The sequence below is a fragment of the Sminthopsis crassicaudata genome, chromosome 1 (genome assembly GCF_048593235.1).
Source record: "Sminthopsis crassicaudata isolate SCR6 chromosome 1, ASM4859323v1, whole genome shotgun sequence".
NCBI lineage: Eukaryota > Metazoa > Chordata > Mammalia > Dasyuromorphia > Dasyuridae > Sminthopsis > Sminthopsis crassicaudata.
The window spans coordinates 396,083,458-396,104,931 of record NC_133617.1 but is presented as its reverse complement, the minus strand read 5'-3'; the positions used below and the strand labels follow the sequence as shown (position 1 = coordinate 396,104,931).

General features: G+C 32.8%; 1 protein-coding gene and 1 pseudogene across 10 annotated transcripts in view; both read right to left on the bottom strand.

Moving 5' to 3' along the window:
- Positions 1-21,474, bottom strand: part of PDPK1 (3-phosphoinositide dependent protein kinase 1) — a 157,180-nt gene that overhangs the window by 50,329 nt on the left and 85,377 nt on the right. For 9 of the 10 annotated variants that reach the window (XM_074279860.1, XM_074279854.1, XM_074279858.1 and 6 more), the window contains 5 exons: positions 15,161-15,430; positions 12,819-12,861; positions 12,441-12,578; positions 3,872-4,016; positions 1,789-1,886 (listed from right to left, as the gene is read on the bottom strand). In XM_074279860.1, coding sequence (XP_074135961.1) covers positions 1,789-1,886; positions 3,872-4,016; positions 12,441-12,578; positions 12,819-12,861; positions 15,161-15,373 — 637 coding nt within the window. In that variant the 5' untranslated portion in view covers positions 15,374-15,430. Of the gene's footprint in view, positions 1-1,788; positions 1,887-3,871; positions 4,017-12,440; positions 12,579-12,818; positions 12,862-15,160; positions 15,431-20,855; positions 20,875-21,474 lie in introns of those variants that run through there. The other variant, XM_074279859.1, reaches the window with a different exon arrangement.
- On the bottom strand, positions 18,003-20,818 carry LOC141549858 (ribonuclease H1 pseudogene; annotated as a pseudogene).

The window sequence follows — 21,474 nt, the reverse complement described above, 5'->3', positions numbered from 1 at the left end:
TCCTCCAAACAGCTGCCAAATTAATATGCGTAAAGCATAGTTCTGTCAATATTGTTTCCCTGTCCAATAAACTTTATTGATTCCCTCTTGCTTCTAAAATCAAACGCAACTCCTCAATTTAGCCTTTAAAGCCTTTCATAACCTGGTCCCAATCAACCTTGACAGCCTTATTTTACTTTTTATCCTCCATTCCCTTCACTCCCATAAACTCTTCATCTCCTTTTTGCAGCACGACCCTCTTTCACATCCTCTTCTAGTTTCTTTTAAAATTCATCTCAAACACCTCCTTCTACATGAGGTCTTTCTGCCCCACTGGGGAAAAAAAATTACCTTCTATATATACATTTTTTCTATATGAGGGAAATGATTTTATAAGAAACTGTCAAATACATAATCTATTGTCCTTCATTATGTATCCTTACAATATGAATACTGGATATTTCTTATACTGATCTTGCATAAGAATCCAATAGCTATATTCTAAAGCTTAATAATACATATTATCTTCTAGAAGAATTCTCAAAGAAACTGCTAAATGCTCAATAATCTGACTCAATTCCAAGAAACTCATTAGCATTATTAAATAGACAAAATGATTTCATGTCCATAGAAGTCTGCCACATTAAGATAATCAATCTCTTTGGTTATTGAAGTAATATTCATTCTAAACCGATTTCTATTCTTTCAATTCAATTCAAAAACATGTAATAAACATTGTTTTGTATAAGATTATGAACTAGATTCTGAGGGTACAAAGGTAAAATAATCCTAATGCCAACTATGCTGCAAAGTTGTGCTAGGCACTTGGGAAGCAAAAGATAAAATAAAACATAGTCCTCGAACTCAAAGAACACAGCAACCTTAAAATACATCTTACACCCAAGAATTCCCTAGATTTCTCTCAATATGCTTATTTGACATTCATTCTCCCAAAATGTCCCATTCAAACTAAATTAACATAAATATGCATAGTATAAAGCATAATTATAATTTCATAACCTCAATATTTTGTGGCCCTTTCTCTGATAGTATTCAGACATTGCAACTGGGAAGACCTGAATTCAAATCCAATCTTAGACATCTACTAGCTGTGTAATTCTGAGCAAGTTATTTCAATCTTTGTCTCAGTTTTTTCATCTGTAAAATGAAAACAACAATAGCACCTACCCCCCATAGTTTTTGTGAGGTTCAAATAGGTAATATTTGTAAAGCACTCTGCAAACCTAAAATACTCCATGTTAATAACTAATGTTAATTGATGTTTTTATTGATCGGATACACTAAGAACATACTACAAAATTATTATTAAAATTTAATGCTAAGCCCTGGAAGTAATGAACTATGTAAGCAAATTACTTTCTTCAATTTTTTTTTATGTATAAAAAAAGGAATGAACTAAAACATTTTCAGATCCTTGCAGCTCTGGTAATTTGTTTGCAACAAAAGATATGGCTGCATGTTACCTGTTGTCAACTTTCCGGAGAGTCATGAGAGATTGGATCATACCTGAGAGTCATGAGAGATTGGATCATACCTGACTATCAAAGCCCACTAAAACTTTTGTGCATATTTATATTCTTGATACCTTTAAATTACAAACTCTATAATGAGTATTAAAATCATATGCATTTAACCAAGGATTTATTTTGCAAATAAGTTATTCAATTACCAAATAATCCAAAACAAAGCAAACCTATAATTCTGATTTATATCATTCAACAACTTTCAAATATAGCTTCTACTACATAAAATTGAATTCAGTCTTATCAGAAAAGAATACTTGCATACCTTGTTTACTATCTGGAGATAATACTTTTGCTGTTCCAAAATCTGTAATCTGAATGTGCATATCTTCATTTAATAAAATGTTCTCTGGTTTAAGGTCCCTGAAAAAGCATATTTTCACATTTCAGCAAAAATATTTAAAGGAGTTAAATTTTAACATGCATTAAATATTAATGAAGAAAAAAAGTAAAAGAAAATTTAATCATCCTAAATGATTCCTCAGAGGCAAACAGATCTATTTCATCTAAAAAGTTACATTGTTACAAATGGATTGTCACAATGGCACAGAAATTTGAAAAATATAATTCACAACTCAAATACAGATCTCAGTATGAGATACTAATTTTGGTTTCCGTGATTTTAAACTGAGAAGTCTTCCTTACTCTGCAATCAACATTTGGACAGATTTCTAAGATGAAACTATCAGAAAATATATGAATATCAGAAGCCCATTCCCCCACAAAGGAAAAGAGGTATAAACAATCCAAGTTCAATACTATCTGTCATAAAACAGAGGCTGCAAAACTATTAGGATACACAAGATAAACTTAAAACGCTTCATATTTGTATCTTATTATAACTGGAGGTGCTTTAAAGTCAATGTTCCTTCTAGCTATTTCAGGATAGCCTGATGAAATGTGATCTTAAGAACTGTCAACTAACAAATTCTCAAAGTCCATGCTCTCATTCTCACTCCTCAACAAAACAGTCATCTGTCCTTGGCTTACAAAGTTTAAACAAGAAAATTTAAGGCTTCCCTGAAATTCTATCTACTGAAACAAATCTTTTCAAGCTACAATATAAAAAATTACAACTAAGCTAACATAACCTTCATCTCCATTAACAATTCCACTCCAACACTTTGTCATGGCATGAAAATGAGCCTGAATTGAAAAAATGTCAAGTATGGGTCCAGAAACAAACTATACTCTGTCATTCAAGGACCCAGCCTACCTAATTCAAAGGGGCTCATTATTAGAAAACAGTAGCCATCAGGCAACAATGTGGCGATATATGTCTTCTTTACAGCTGCTCAAAGACGATCAAGCACAAGACAGTGATTACCATCTGCATTAGTAGAGAACCCACACCAAGATCATGGATTTTTAAAGTTAAAATCAGTAATATAGCCATCTACTTTTAAATAAATCACTGAAGTGGTCAGCCACCTTCCAGTTTTCATTTACCAGAATAAATGGTGAAGATAACTGTTAGAACAACACTGTCCACTGAGCAGACTACCTGATGGTTTCCCCCACTTCCTTATCAAATGTTGGTTGTAATACAGTATAGTAAAATGTGAAAAAATTCCTCACTCTACTTCATAATCTTTAGACTGTTTTGACTGTTTTCTCTTCTCTTAACAATAAACCATGAAAATTTAAAACAAACATTCTTCTTTAATTTTTTTATCTAGTCTCAGATGGTATTAAAATCTAGAACTAAAAATGAATCTACATTTTAAATTTTTAAATAAATTTTTCACTTAATTTAGGAAGCAAAATATCACCATTAAAATGATTTCTTCTTCTGCATCCCAAAAGCAAATAGATAACATATGTGCATAGCTATACAAAAGTTTATTAAATGTGATATACAAATACATGAAACAACATCAAAATAAACTTCATATGTGACCCTTCCATAATCTGATATTCACTACTTTTCAAGAAAACACTAGGTTGTTTTTTTTTTTAAAGTTGCCAATGCAAAGAAGACCGCAGAGAGCACATTGAGCTTATTTAAGAGAATAATTATTTTAAGATTTTTTTAGGTCACTGGATGTAAATGTATTCTGCTATACAAAAAAATTGTCATTCTTTAGAACTTATTCAGACAAATTTACACCTGCACAAAATAACATTAAGTTCTTAAAAATGCCTAATTTATTACCATGGGACAACATATATAGGGGGAAAAAATCTGATTTCAAATTTAACTGAGGTAAGTGTTTTATGAAGGCCAAAGAGATTTTCATATTTTTACAGCCAAAACTTTTGAGATGTACCTTTGAATTTTGTAAAAACAACTATTCTTTACCAATAAATAAATCTACAAATATTTAAAGATATATCTAGTAAATTACCTGTGAATAATTCCCTTTCCATGCAAATATTCTAAAGCAGACACAATTTCAGCAGTATAAAATCTGGTGCAAGTCTCATCAAAAGAACCAATCTTTCGAATATACTTAAGTAGCTCTCCATTTTTGGCATAACTAAGGCCAAAATCTGAAGATACAGTTAAGGATCAACATTTAAAAGCTTGAAAAACAATTAAAAACCTTAACAGGCATACAGGAAATACTTTATAATTAAATGAAAACTGAAAATGACAATGGCCAAATAATAGGGCACAAAACTTTTTTATCTAACATCAAAAGTTAGAGAAAGCCTGAAAAGAATGTGAGAACTGAATCTCTTTCAGAATAATGGTGACCAAATGATTAAAAAATATTAAAGAATCTTCAGGTTGGAATCAAACTTAAAGGTCATTCAGACCAACCTTCCTTGAGCAGGAATCCTACCCAACACTAACCCTGACAACTGGTCAGTCAGCCTCTCTCAAGCTCTAGGGTTACAGGGTTCTATTACCTACTGAAATGATTCTAAACCACTTTCACACTCCCACCATTTCTGAGAAAAGAAATTGGACCCATGTTCTCATAATGCAAACACTGTCTCTTAAGTTTGTCAATAACCCTGATAGGGTGAGGTGTGGTGATCAGAACAAGGTACTGTGAGAGCCAAAGTCTAGCCCTTGTTCTGCTACAAATTTGATATGTGACTTCAACATTCCCATCCTAGCCCTCAGTTCCTTCTTCTATCAAACAAGGAAATTGTATTAGGTTATTTCTAAGGATTTTTTTCTTCTAGCTTTAATAAATAAGAGTAATTAATCTTCATATGGTCGTTTTTCAGATTACTGAACAAATCATGATTTCTTATACAAAAAGGCAATTTACAGAGAGATTATTCTCCTTTTTTTTTTTTTTTTTTTTTTTTTTGCTGCTGAGGCAATTGGGATTAAGTGACTTGCCCAGGATCATACAGCCAGAAAGTGTTAAGTATGCGAGACCACATTTGAACTCAGGTCCTCCTGACTTCAAGGCTAGTGCTCTATTCACTGCACCACCTAGCTGCCCTTACAGAAGAGATTATTTATCAAAAGTAAAACAGCAAATCCACAAGTCCACTACTTCTAGCTCTAATTACAATATATATAACTTTTGAAAGGAAATGAAAAAAAAAAAATCTTTTCAGAAATATGTGCAGTATGTTTCTGTAACTCCCCAAAAAACACTGTTCAATATTTAACTTATTAATATTCTAATGACTCAGCAATAAACTTTTAATTGTGCAAAAGAGAATTTTTATTGGCTGAGGTCTTATTTTCCACAATAGCATAATTTCACACAATATATTCTCCACTAGAACAGTTTTTTTTTTTTATTTTCTCATCCCCTGAATATACTGACTTGAATACAGTAGGCACTTAATAGCTTATAGATAAAAATTCAAATAATTCTCCATTTATAAACATAGAAAAAATTTCCCTCACTTACAAATTATTTTGCTAAGGAATAGTTGATTTATCACTTCCTGGTTCAATAAAACTTCACAAGTATTTAAGCATTTCTAATGAGTCCAGCAGTATACTAAGTACTGTAAGGGATCTAAGAGTAATACATGAAATACATCACCACTGTAGAGCAAGGTATTCTATATAATGGATTAATACTTTATGACACCAGTGACCAAAACTTTATAACCAATTTTGATGGAGGATATTTTTAAAACAAATTATCACAGAAAAGCCTGAAAAGACTTAGAAATACTGATGCTAAGTGAGAAGAACCAAAAGAACATTATACATAGTAACAGCAAGATTGTGTGATGATCAGTTATGACAGATTGCTCTTCTCAGCAATACAGTGATCCAAGAGAATTCCAATAGACACTGGATAGAAAATGCCATCCATATGCAGAGAGAGAACTATGGAGACTGAATGGAAATTGAAGCATATCATTCTTGTTTGTTTTTTTTCTTTCTCATGATTTTTCCCTTTTGTACTGATTTTTCTTTATGACTAATATGGAAATTTTTTTAAATTATCAACAATCAATCAATCAATAAAAATTATCACATACTAAGCTATCTTTTATAACAAAAGTTGTGAATACTGCATAAGGACAAGTCTTACTAGAATTTTCAGCATAAATAAGTATCTTTGTACTTTGGAGACTCTAGTATATTCAGAGCTTTTTACTCCTAAACTAAATGATCCTAGAATACTGGAAAGTCTTACAGCTTATTATTTTATACATTTTCTTTTGACTGGCATAAAGATCTTGGTTCTAATAGCTCTTTACTCCTCCTCCCCCATCCTCACTGACCAATGAATTAGGTGGCCTAAATTCTAGAAGTCTGACTTCCAAATAATTTATATGTTCACATGTATTTGACAATCATCAAAGTTTTATGAGATGACTTAGGTACATGAACCAATTAGAAAACAATATAAGACAATGTAATTGAATGATAAAATGTCAAACAATAATAAGTTTTAGGAATGATGAAAAATGAAAGGCATTAGCATACATACATGATATTTGGGGTGGGACTTAGACTGGATTTTTAAAAAATATTGAGACCTAGAAAGAATAAAAGAAAAAAAAGAGAAGGGACAGTTTTCCAGATAAGAGGTACCACATAAAAAAAGTCATATAGTTGTAAAATTACATATGTAGAAATGAGTATCATGTCTGGAGAACAATGTGAAAACCATCAATAAGGAATTTGGGCTTAATCCAATAGGCAACAGGAAAGTAACACGACAAAAATCAGGGCTTTGAAAAGAGTAGTCTGATAGCAATTTTGAGGGAGCACAAAAGAGAAATACAATAAGCCAGCAGACCGATTGGTAGTATTGGAAATGATAAAAAGAAGGTACGGTTCAGACATAATATAAAAGAAGGATAGAGCTTAGTGTTAGAAATGCAGGTAAGAAAAGAGTAAAATATATCTCCAACTTGGGTAACTTGCACAACAATGGTACCACAAACAGAATTGGAGAAACTGGAGGAGGATGAAAAGATTAGAGACCTGTAACATTCATTTCTGGATAAGTCTGAGATAAATATCCAAAGAATACTATGAAAACTATAAGACTAGAGTTCAGCTGAATAGACAAAAGTCAGGAATATGGAAATTCTCTGCATGGAAGTGAACAGTGAAGTTACTAGAGTAGACTTCCTAGAGTAGATAAGCAACCTGAAACAAGTTACATTAAAAACCCTGGTGAACTGAGGACTATTAAATCTGGCATGAAGACAAGTGTTAGCAGAGTCTGCAGTGTTTAGAAATCACTTCCAGGGTTCTTATCTATTATATTAATTATATTATAATTATATTATTAATTAATTATATTAATTATCATGTTAACAAAGTATTTTCAGTAAACCCAGTAGCTCCTAGGAAACATTCAGGTTTAAAAAAAAAAAAAAGGGGGAAAATAATCCACCTTAGTTATGCCAACAAAATTTTAAATGGATTCATTGGAGGGAAAATGAAAAAAGCAAAACAGGATGCTACATTTCCTTCATCCCTTTCTGAGAGATAAGATTGACTACGCTAAAAAGAAATCATTTGTATTTAATCTCTTTTTAAACATATGCATTTCTGACAAATTTTTTGATTAACTTATGGTCAGAGGACTGAACTTTTGAGTCCATCAAGATAGGATCAGTGAGAGATTGATTACTTGCCCAACAGATTATGACAGTAAAATGAGAACATATGCAAAATGTTCTGGAATCGTAACTTGTATTTAGATAGCATGTTACTACTATGTAGTAGTAGCAGTAGTAACAATAGTAGCAAAAATCATAGGTCATTGAAATTATACAAAGGGTGAATGAAAGAAAACTATGACTCAGCCAATATCAGTCATCATTATCAAGAATACAGATTCAGATGATGACCTAAGAGTCGTATTTGACTTTCCGGCATAATACCGATTCCTCTTTATTATCATATGGCTTTATCTTTTCTCCTTTCCCATTTTTCATCATCAAAACATAGGTCCTATATATGTGTCAAAATGTTTGTGGCAGCTCTTTTTGTTGTAGCTAGAAACTGGAAGATGAATGGATGTCCATCAGTTGGAGAATGGTTGGGTAAATTGTGGTATATGAAGGTTATGGAATATTATTGCTCGGTAAGAAATGACCAGCAGGAGGAATACAGAGAGGCCTGGAGAGACTTAAACCAACTGATGCTGAGTGAAATGAGCAGAACCAGAAGATCACTGTACACTTCAACAACAATACTGTATGAGGATGTATTCTGATGGAAGTGGAAATCTTCAACATAAAGAAGATCCAACTCACTTCCAGTTGATCAATGATGGACAGAGGTAGCTACACCCAGAGAAGAAACACTGGGAAGTGAATGTAAATTGTTAGCACTAATATTTGTCTGCCCAGGTTGCATGTACCTTCGGATTCTAATGTTTATTGTGCAACAAGAAAATGATATTTGCACACATGTATTGTACCTAGACTATATTGTAACACATGTAAAATGTATGGGATTGCCTGTCATCGGGGGGAGGGAATAGAGGGAGGGGGGGATAATTTGGAAAAATGAATACAAGGGATAATATTATAAAATATATATATATATATAATAATAAAAAATTTAAAAAAAAATATAGGTCCTTATCAATCCATGTTTGATTTAGTCTTAAATTTTAACAAAACTCTCAGTCTGACACAAAATGAACTGGTAAAATAATGATGCACATAAGAAACCTTATATCATTTTTTATATTCACATATCTCTCCTTTTTGTGAGATATCAGCAGGAGGAAAATCAATGGATTTGGAAACAAAAGACCTTACAGATAATTTCTGAAAGGGATCACTTCTGGTTCAAAAATGAAATAAGAAGAAAGAGGATTTAATAATGTGTTCAGGGACAAGATAGCCCACTGAAAAAAGAGATTCTTCTAGGAAGAAACCTTTCTCTTATAGAAAATATCAGCTTAGCAGCTTACACTGATAAAACTCTTTAATTAAGAGAAGAAAATACACACACAAACATAATAAAAATCAGCCACGAATCAATGCTTAGGCAAATAACCTCCTTATGAATAGAAACCCAAAATTGAGAGAAACAGAAAACTGATTCAATTTGCTGAAAATGTATCAATAACTCAAAGAAATATGAAGACATCAGGAAAAAATCGGGGGTTTAAGAAAACAGGAGAAAAGTTTGAAACAGACACAATTAGAATTGAAGAGAAAAGTGATATCAAAAAGAAATGAATGGTGGGACTTCAGAATAGTGATTAAGTCCAAACTGAAGTTGAATGACTAGAATCTGAATTTTGGGTTACTATGCTCTCTTGTAGCAGTATCTTTTAAACTGGGAATAATATCATTATTATATTTCTAATATCTGCATTCTAATACCAACTGAGTGATCTAAAACTTGGGATCAACACAGCAGAAACTAAGACTGTGAAATAGTCTAAAATTATTTTGTGGGCAGCAATGTCTACCAACCATGGAGCAGAGGAAATAGAATATATATAAAAGGCTAAGAGGAAAGTGGGAGCCTAAAAAAGTTGTCCAAAATAGAAACATTTTAATGGTCGTATGAGAATAAAAGCTAAGAAATAAGGAACCTATGGCTGGAGAGAAAGAATACAAAATTTAAGATTTCAGATGGATTCTCTAAAAACAAAATTCAGCGCTAATGGTGTATGACTGAAGAGTACATAGGGCGAGCAAGGAAATCTGAAAAGAATTTTCAAGTCACCAAAGCTGCTATCTTGGAAAAGCAGAGAAAAAAAAATGGTTTCTATACTAGTTTCACCAATGGCTGTTAGAGAAGTTCTTGGCTAAGTGGTACAATGGATAAAGAATTGGACGTAGTCAAGCTTCAAATCCCACCTCAGACCTTTACTAGCTGTGTGATCCTGGATAAGTCATTTATCTCTGTGAGCCTTAGTAGTACTCTCATATGTAAAATTCGGATAATAGCAAAATATACTTTACAGAGTTATCACAAGGACCAAATGAGATAATTTATGTAAAATGATTTGTAAACCTTAAAGGGATAAATACTAGCTATCATTATTATTATTACTGTTAATATTATGACATTTAATGAGTATTTGGCATAAAGAGATTCATTCATTCATTCCCAAGCAACAGAATTAAATTAAATTAGGAAGCTTCTGGGTATAATAATTAAAAAAAAAAAAACAAAAAACTTTGTAGTTGGTTAACTTAAGAACCATAGTTAAATCTTAAGATAGTTCTGCTTTATTTCTTTAAAGACTATCTTCAGTAAACAGGGTGAAATGACTTGCTCAGGATTACACAGATAGTAAATGTCTGAGGCTAGACTTAAACTCAGGAAGATGAGTCTTCCTGACTGTAGGGCCTGAACTTTATCTACTGAGTGCCTTTTAGCTACCCTCAAGACTCAAAGTACATGGAAAAAGCTGAAATTTCTGACCAAAATAAAGATTAAAAAAAAAAAAAAAAAAAAAAACACCTCAATAAATCTAGAATATTGAATTAGAAGAACCAAGTAGGTTTACATTCTAGCTTTGTTGTTACAATACATTCTAGTACTGCCTGCATGACTTTGGATAAGTCTTCCTCAGTCTCAGTTTCATCTAGAAATATATGTAGAGCTGCTTAGGGAAAAAAAAAAAAAAAAAAAAAAAGGATAAGGAACTAGAAATGTCTCTTAAAAGGTTTCCTATTTGTAAAGCACTCAGCACAATGATTAGTACAGTAGGTGTTTAATAAATGTTTATTCTCTTCCTTTCTTTTCCATATTAGTCTTCTATATGCTGCCTCTGCTGAAAAGCACAGAAGCAATAAGACACTAATTTAGTCAGCTTTAAATTATTTTTACTAATAGTGAAGAGCATAAGTATAGAGTAATTTAAAAATAGCAAAATATTCCAAAAGATATTTATATTTGATTTTGAAAAGCATCATAGGCTGGAATGATAGCATATTTAACCTTCTTAATTATGCTTCTCTTAAGCTGACAGTAAGAAGAATCCACAGGTACATATTAGTGTAGTGGCACAGTACAAAGAGCCAGAAGATCTGTATTCAAGTCCTATACCTGATATATATTGGCTTTGTGACTTAGGGCAAGTTACTTGACTTCTCAGTGCTCAATGCAACTCAGTAAAACAATAAATTGCCAAGACTATAAATTGCAACATCAACCTGCATTAACAGGAAGAGTTACTTTACCCGGAGTTCTCTATACCAATGAAATCACAGGACCAATCCCCCTATCTGTTCCTAATTATTTACTGGGGTTTTTTAGTAAAGTACACCAAGGATGAACAAATGAATTACTCAGCAAGCATTTACTAAGTGCTAGGCTCTGTGCTGGGTACATGCTGGGACAAGCATGCAAAGTTACAAAGACAGAATGAAATGACGCATGCACTCAAGGGGCTTATTCTATTAGTATTTTTTAAAGTACATAAACATTCTAAATCAACATGCACAGTGGGAGGGGTGGGGGAATGGGGGAAGAAAAGCATTAGTAACCAAAAGGATCAGGAGAGATTTCCCACAGAAGTGGCACTTGAGCAAACTTTTGAAGAAAACAAGGGATGACAAGAGGCACAGAGGAGGGGGGTATGGAATCCACTATTGCAAAGTGCATACAGAAGATGGAGGAGCATGTTACATGTGAGAAATCACAAAATGTCAGTCTGGGTTTTTGTGCTATTGCCATTATACACCAAATATACCCTTTTGTATTTGACAGCCATTTTTACTCTCTCTTCTGTATTACCAGTTTTCCACAAGTCTTTTTTTTTTCCTTACCCTGTTATGAGAAAATCAAGATTCTATAAAACATTGTATTTCTGGAATTATTTTTCATTTCAATTATATATTTCACTGAAATCTGTAAGTGAAATGTATATTTTCAATATGTTAAAAATAACTGACATGTGTTAAAAATAACTGACATGAATTTCTTAAGTGTTTTAATGTAAAGGAATTAAGTTTTCATTTATTTTTGTGGGTGTGTTTTTTTTTTTTGTGTTTTTTTGGAGAGGACATTGGGATTAAGTGACTTATTTAAGGTCACACAGCTAAAAAGTACTAAGTATCTGAGGACAGATTTGAACTCAGATCCTCCTGATTTCAAGGGCTGGTGCTCTGTCTACTTCACCGTCTAGCTGCCTCAGTTATTTTTTATTTAAACAGTTCATATACATATATAGAGATAGATCATCTACAAATTTACAATCCTGCAGATGAAGTTGAAATAAATTTGCTCAGGGACAACTGCAACCAAAAAACATTTATCTATTTCTATAATTATTTTCACATAAAAAAATGTTCTCATTCACAGAGTCTTGGCCTATTTTACTCTTTGACAATGTCTATCTCAAAATGTGTCACAAATTCTCAAAATTATTTTTTTTAATTTTTAAAAAATATATGCCATATTTTAAGGAAGATGGGGAGAGAGGTTCCAACATCAAACAATGAGGTCTCAAAACATCAAAAAAGATTAGGAATTGCTGCTCTGTTTTGATGAAATATTTCACAGTCTACTTAGACCATAACAAATGGCATTTCAAAGGATACACAGCTTTTCATCGTCCTGAAATGTGAAGTAAAGTTTTACAAAGAAAGGGTGATCCAGGCGGGACATTACATCTCTTTCTCTGGTTACATATGGTACCTTGTTCTCTTTTATGATATGCCGTTTCTCTAGGATTTTAACTTAAACAAAAACCAAAAGAAATTAATTACTAAGACTGGTAATATAAAGATTTAAATACCTAATTTATTAATGCATTCCACATATTAGTTATTAAAACTTACACATTTTAATGCTTATAGAAAACCAAGAATTTACAAGTTCTTCACAATCAGTATGACATACTTAAAATTAACTTTTTTAATGCAACAACTTTTTATATTTACAGAGTCTATATTAAACTTTTATGCAATATTACTTACTAGCATATTCTCTTGAAGTTGCCAATTCCCGGGCCAAGACAACCTGTTTTGGGAAAAGGGAAAAAGAAGGTGGGAAAAGAATAAGAGAGAAAGGATACAACAAAAGATAACCAGATTAGGTTCAGCATAAAGTCTAACTATTTTTGAGTACATAAGTACAATACATCTGAGTTCAAAACTGCTCAAGATAATTTGCTATACATACAAATAAATATGCATATTCTTACAAATAAGAATCACAATCAATCTGCTATCAATCAGATGTATATAATTCATAAGAGGTCAAATGAAAAAATACAGTAAAATTTGAATTAGTCAGAATCCTCATATAAGCAAACATTTTTGGTTCTATTATATTTTTAGAAGAAAAGGGAAAAATTTAACTAAATGAGTCAATATCAAAAATTTATTAAAATGGAATGTAAATTTGAAAGTTTATAGAGAATTAGGTTGACTTTTTTTGGTAATAAATTCTTAATTTTATCCTGGACCTCTCATAAAAATACTGTGAGAAATGTGGCCTAATCCCAATAGCCATTCACTCCTCCCCAAAAAAATTTCAACTGACTGAGCTGTTATTATATTTTCTGTTTTGTAGTTTTAGAATGCTTGAGACAAAAGGGACCTCAGAAATCATTATTCCACTCTGTTCACTTTACTGATGATCAAAATGAAGGCCAAAAAGGGAAGGTGACTTGCCCGGTTCTATACCAAGTTAATCAGAGTATGAACTAAAACTGAACCTTAGACCTGGACTATAATTACAGCACTAAACCTCAGGTATTTTGACTCCCAGACAGGTACTTTGCCCACTCAGCCACGCTCCCTAGAGAAATCACATATAGGAGCACAGAGTCTAAAACCTTATTTTCCCCATCACCCTCCACCCTCCAGCCCCCAGCTCTGCTACATAGCATTCAGCAGAGAAAGGGAGTGCTCAGTCATGGAAAATGTGTAGGACATGGTACTAAGAACCCAATCCAAACCTCATTTCACACAGTTGGGGAACTTGGGTAATCTGCTTAACCTCTCTGGGCCCCAATTTTATAACAATTATACCAAAACTGAAGCCTATCTAGGAAGTGGCAACATGAGTATTTAAAGCAGGATTTCCACTTCCAGTTGCAAAGTAATGTGTACACATATTAATAACCAGAAAACTCTGGAAATAGTGGAAGAATAGAAATCTGGACCTGGGCTTCCACGATACTCCATTTTCTCATTTCAGATTCATCACACAGACTACAAAAGTAACCACTTCTTTGTATTCTGCTAACAAAGGCTGAACTGAAACACAGGGTAGGTGGGGTATGTCTAATAGAAGGAAATCTGAATACTTAAGCTCATGGCCCAGATTCCTAAACTTACCTTTCAGGGGTAACCAAGTTACTTTGACTTTGTTATTGTTATAGAGAAATGTGGGAAAGCTCAATCCATTTCTCAAAGAATTTCTGTTTTTCACTTCAGTTTCATTGCTCTCAGAAATAAGTTTCTTGCATGTGACTAGATTGCTCTACTTGAACCACAAAAGTATTTTCTTTTGTAAAAAATCTCCACAGAGATAAGCAAGGAAGATCCTGTATTCAAGTACTAAAATTTAATGAAAAGAAACATCCACAGAAATACATCGTTATCTATTTATACTGATATAAATTTGTCTAAATATATTAAAATGGAAAGTGCCCAAGGTCAAGAAATGCTACCAAATAATTAGGAGATTAAACTGACTACAAGATTCTTAAGACCAGAGGAATCTACTTGTGTCACAGCTAATAAAACCAATATGGCTTCATTTGTTTGACAAAAGCACATGAAATTAACTACCTGAAGAAATTAAATTCATGGGTCATTAAGTGCTTTCTTTTATAAAATTTTATTTTTAAATTTATTTATTATTATTTCTTTAGATTTACTATATTAATATATCAATATTTATTTATTTAATATTAATTGATTGATATTAATAGTTATTGTTTTTATTTATTATTATTTATAAAATAAAATTAAAATTTAATAACATGTTTATAATTTTAAAATAAAGAACAAAGTCTTGGAAAGACTGATCTCAGTCACTTTCATAACAGGAAATAATATCTCATGGGATGGTTATTTACCTAGAACAACTTCCTATTCTCTCTCATCAATTTTAAATACAATACAAAACTAGTATCCTCATCTATAAAATAAGCAGATTATGACACATTAACTCAAAGGCCCTTCCATATATAACATTCTATTATTTCATTTACAAAACTATCAATTACCATTCTGTGGAGTCCTTTAGCTCAATGCTCCAAAGCATCACCCCACAAATTAAAAAATTAATTACTCTATGTACTTACTGTTGAGAAAGATCCTTCACCAAGGATTTTTCCAAACTTGAAGTCTTCTGGCCGTTTCTTTCGAGGCTGTGGTAGCTGCTGTCCTGAATGTTGTGGTAAGGAATTGGAATTAGACCTTGGCTCAGCTGTGGTGCCATCCATGGTAGATCCCTGTCTGCTACTACAGGGAACGATGACAGGGGGAGTGCTGGAATCTGTATGGTTTCTCACCATTGATGGGGTTGGACAGGAACATAATACCACACTAGTTTGTATGGGAATAGCATCATACTAGAAGAAAAGAAGGATAAGGGCAATTAGTTTACACTAAGATAAACTTATTACCTATATTTGCTCATTTTAACCCCAGAAATAAAAACATCAAGGCAAACAATACCATTTTAAATAAACAAAAAAGTATGTGGTATGGTGGATATTTTGAGTCAAAGGACCTAGATTAGATTCACAACTATAGCTAATTTTTCTTCCTTTTGATTTTAATAATTACCTACTCTTCTGTGAATAAAAGTAACCAAAAAAGAAAGACTAAGCCAGAATGGAGGCTTGATTTCCAGAAGGGCTACCTAACTTTGTTCACAGAACAACTGCTCTTGAGAAACTGATTTCCCTTTTAATTCAGGCCAGTCATTTCACAAATTATTATCATAAAATAAAATAGATAGTAGCAAGCTAAGAGGCTAATGCCACTGGGGCTTAATCGCCAAGTTAGATCTTTTTCCTAATCATTAGATTTACATCTCGGTATATTAATTTAACAACATGATAATGGGTTTTCATGATTTAAATGAGAAATAACAAAGGCTAAGACAGTATTATACAGAGTGCAGGCCTAGGTTTTTTGCAAAACAAAATAAACTTCAAAAATGTTTACACAACAATCAAATTGTTCTTGGTCCTCCTAGGATTGATCCCAATCTAAGTTTAGGAGTCTGACACACTTAATAGACAATGAAGAGGCTAGCCTAGCTATAAATGTATGATCCTATATGATCCTATGACAAGAAAAAACTTTAAGAAAATATATGAAATTTTTCATGACACATACAGATTTACTTTGTTCAGTTGCATATAGTACAATAAACAATTGGACATAGCTTTCAAATACTTTCCTAGATCTGCTTCCTTATCAGTAAGATTAAAATGTTACATAGTACCAAAAGTTCAAAAAGCATTTTTAAAAGACAAAATGTTAATTATTCTTATTATCAGCAATATGTAGAAATATTGACTGAACCAAGAAGTTTATTTGTGAAACATATTTTCTATTAAAAAAAAAAAAGCCCCTTGTAACAGTCTGTGATTTATGATTAGTCACAAGGAAGATTGTCAAAAGTTATTTTTTTTAAACAAGTGATATTTATTCATTATGTTCTTTAAAAATAAGTTATTGAGTTTTGACAGAATTATGCAGATTAATACTACCAATTGACACTAGACATTTAAGTAGACTAGTTAATTTGTTCTAGCAAAGCATGATTTGTCATGATGCCAATTGAGCAAGAAAGTAGTTTGGATGGGGGGAAAAAAACAACACAAAAAAACAAACTTGCTGAAAAGCACATGCCTGGTTAGGAAATCAGTACCATCTTCTTTTGTGAAAAGCTACATATAATCATAAATCAAGAGCAAACATTTATGCACAGTCAACATTTAAAATTAATTACATGATCATTTACAAAATTTGTTGAGTGACAAATGAGGAAAGAGGTAGACTTTTCCTGACAATTTTACCATAGAAGCACAGAATTTTGTCTCAAGTAAGTTGAGTGTAAAAGCAGTCTAGAAAATTAAGAGTTTAGTCCCTTAATGGAGACTCCCAAGGATCCAGGTCTTGCTTAAAGTTACATATTGAGACAGTGGCAGAGCCAAAGCTAGACAGAAGTGAGATCCAAGCTGGGCTGGTTCCATGTTACTAAGTGTGGGCTACTCAAGCTACAAGCAGGTTGATTCTCTGCCTTTTACTCTGGCTTCTCCAAGTAAAAAATGGGTGATGTTTATTGTTCTCAAAATTACTTACAATACTCCTGAGAAGACTAGGAATAAGAGAAAACTTACTCCCGAGAAGGAGAAAGAAGGAATATCTGAATGGGTTTTTTTTTAACCACTAGTATAGAGAATATCTGATAAATTTTATTCTGCTAAGAAGGCTTCATAATTAGATTTTTCCTTTAATCAAGTTTAAAATGCTGATGTTTTATTTCACTTTTTAAAATAACAAAAGGATAAATATGAAGACTGTCATTGTAAAGGTCTTACTGGATTTTTGTGGATTTACTATAGTTTTAATATCTAAAATATAGCTATAAACCAAATCAAAGGGGAATCACACATTCCTTGATAACCTGTGCAGCATTTTCACATAAGTGGTCAAAGAAAGTTTTATTTGTGCAAACTTGTTTCTTAGGGTTTATTTATGCTTATATGGTAACATGTATCTTCCATTAAAGTATACAATGCCCACACAATGTCATAGAAATGGTTCTAGGTTGGTGAAAGTAAGTCTACCAGTCTTATGATCTAATAGGTCCCTATCCAAGTTGGAAAGTCTTGAACTTTGTGTATCATCCACAGACCAACCAAGCAAAGTTCAGAGAAGTAAGACTGTACACCTGCTGGTAAATTTTTCTGTAAAAAACAAAAAACAACAAAAAAAACCTAAATCCTAACAAAGAATCCAAGCAGGCAGAGCTTGCAATCTTTCTTGGAGTGCTCACACCAATCATTATAAGTATAGTATCATGTTCATTTCTATTCTAGCTACAAAGAAACCTTAAAAAAAAAAAAAAAAAAAAAAAAAAAAAAAAAAAACATAGGAAGTTACTTTAACTTCTAAACAGTCAGCTACATCTATTTTATGCTAAAGTCCCAAACAATTCTCAATGATAAACAGATGTGCAGTCAGGGTAAAGTGACGGATAGTTTAACATGCTGAACCGTATTTCGACAGAAAACTAGACAGTCTTTCTAATCAAACAAGAATGTTACCAAGTCCACCTGCTTCATGTCTTATAGGCAAATTTTCACGCAAAAGACTAAAGAGCACTTGATTTGCTTTTTAATTAGATTAGATTATAAAAATTTTGCTATGTTGATTCTTGTGGTTTTGTAGCTCCTTCTCTTCCTAATCTATCAGCTTCTTCATTGCCTGCAAACCCTGAATGATCAGGTACGTGTACCCATTTTATGTCTATGCCTTGAATAAGTATATCAAGCTTGACAAGTCTTCTTTATTAATGACATCTTTTTTTGTGCTTGTTTTCTAGCCATTTTCTTCTAATCTTTAACCCAACTTTTTATGCCATTTATAGTAAACATACTATCTGTGTAGAGAACCAGCTTACTAATGTTTTGATTCTTGGCTTGTTCAATTGCTTTATAGGCAGCATGTATTTCTGCTCTTTGGTTTGTCTGTCGCCCAGGAAGTCTATCACCCACATTTATCGCCCAGGAAGTCTATCACCCACATTTAAAGAATGTCCTGGCCCCCAATAAACACCAATACCAGCTCATGCTTTCCTCCCATTATTGGAGCAGCAGCCATCTGTGTAAAATATAACTGCATCTCCCATATTTAAAAAATATATATTTTTGCTAAGTGAAGATACTGAGTCTGTATTTTGTTTTGTAAGCTTTGAACAGGGATTTTCATCTTCATCTGATGAATCACAGGGTCTTTGTGTTACATTCCTTTTTCTGCTCTGTTGAATGATCAGGGCTTGTAGTATTTCGGACAAAGGCCCAAGCTTTATCCTCAGTAGCAAACTTCTTGAACGGGTTCACTTGTGCTTGACATTCACTCCAGGTGGGAAACATGCTGATCTTGCAGCCCCTCCTCACAGGGTAAAGCATGCTGATACTCAGACGGCAGGGGTCACAGAGGCCAAAGATACCCGAGACAACTCTAGGGACAGCGGCCCAGTACCTCAGCATGACCCACTCTGGGGCAGGACTCCACAGGGAGTCCGCTCCTTGCACCTGAGGCTGAGGCAGGAGAGGACGTGGGGCCAGAGCTTCCACTCAGACAGCCATCTGGGCATTCTCTATGACCAAGAGTATATTTTGAATGACCGATTATAAAGTAAATCCCTACTACCAGAAAAAAACAACTCCACAGTACAAGTACACATTAGGATGATACCAGGACAGTAATGGCACATGAAGGACATTTTATTCAAAATATAAACTATTTAGTCATCATTATAGTTACAGAAAAATACAACAGGGAAGGAGGAAATAAAGAGGTCTAAGTTCAGTTCTGCCACTTACTAGTTATATGACCCTAGTCACTAACTTCTCTGATGCTTAGTTTACTTTCCTGTAAAATAGAGATAATTCCTTCCTCAACTATGAACCTACTACCTAGCACAGTTGTAATACATAAAATTTTAGCCACTTCACTAATATATTTTGTAAATATAAAAATATATAAATTGAATATATACATAAATATAAATATAAAAATGGAAGCATTTTTTATAAAAAGCTACATAAATACAAAATGTTTATCTCAGTACCATTCATAGGAAGTTAGGGTTAAATAGAAACTAACAGCTTCATCCTTGAATATTTTATGCTACAATCAAGCTATGGAAGATGCACTTTTCCAAAACCAAATTTAATCTGGCCCAAGAGAAAACTGTCATGCTCTCCCATTTAATCCAACCTAAAACAGACTTTAATGAATGAGGTAATGAAGTTTGCTAATGAGTAGTATAAAAACTGATAAGGCTAACTAACCAAAAGCTAGGCTCTAAAACCTCACAAAATATAACTGCCTAGAGAATACACGCTTAACTCAAAGAAATCAATTTGGTTTACTTGGATCACAAATAGAACTCTATATGTTTACCTTTTTATACTCACATTACATTTGACATTTTAATTACTGGTACATATACCAAAATCTCTCCAACAGCTAGCCTATAAATTCTTTTGTGGCTATGCTAATTATTATATTTACCTTTATAACGTACACATAATAGATGCTTAATACATTACGACTGAGAATTAGAAAAATTAAGATATGACAGTTATGAATCACTCTGGGAAAATGAGAAAACCGCACAATATTATTTCCATTCTTTCCACTCTCATTTAAGTATGTATACACATAAACCCACAGGAACTTCACACAAAAATCATTTCTTAAAATTCATTTTACTTGAATTTTCTTGGTAGAAAGAGAAACATTATGTAATTTTCATCCTGAAAATTGAGCACAATGGTAATCTTAAGAATACAATGTTATGTCTGCGTTTACTGGTGATATAAAAACACAGAATTTTATTTATGTATTTTAAAATCTGGAGGAGGGAAATACTATTTATTATTCCATTGTTCTAGAGAGTAGAGGGACAAAATCAAAATTAATATGAAGAAATGCCACATTTCATTAAATCTTTAAATTTTTAGAGTTTTGCTAATGCAAACAAGATTAGAAGGGAAGTAACAAATTGGGAAAACATTTTTACAATTAAAGGTTCTGATAAAAGCCTCATCTCCAAAATATACAGAGAACTGACTCTAATTTATAAGAAATCAAGCCATTCTCCAATTGATAAATGCTCAAAGGATATGAACAGACAATTTTCAGATGATGAAACTGAAACAATTTCCACTCATATGAAAGAGTGTTCCAAATCACTATTGATCAGAGAAATGCAAATTAAGACAACTCTGAGGTATCATTACACACCTGTCAGATTGGCTAAGATGACAGGAACAAATAATGATGAATATTGGAGGGGATGTGGGAAAACTGGGACACTGATGGATTGTTGGTGGAGTTGTGAAAGAATCCAACCATTCTGGAGAGCAATCTGGAATTATACCCAAAAAGTTATCAAACTGTGATACAGCAAGATCCCTTTGATCCAGCAGTGCTACTACTGGGCTTATATCCCAAATAAATACTAAAGAAGGGAAAGGGACCTGTATGTGCCAAAATGTTTGTGGCAGCCCTTTTTATAGTGGCTAGAAACTGGAAAATGAATGGATGTCCATCAACTGGAGAATGGTTGGGTAAATTATGGTATATGAATGTTATGGAATATTATTGTTCTGTAAGAAATGACCAGCAGAATGAACACAGAGAGGCTGATGCTGAGTGAAATGAGCAGAACTAGGAGATCATTATACACTTCAACAACAATACTGTATGAGGATGTATTCTGATGGAAGTGGATATCTTCAACACAGAGAAGATCTAATCCAGTTCTAATTGATCAATGATGGACAGAATCAGCTACACCCAGAGAAGGAAAACTGGGAAATGAGTGTAAACTGTTTGCATTTTTTGTTTTTCTCCCCAGGTT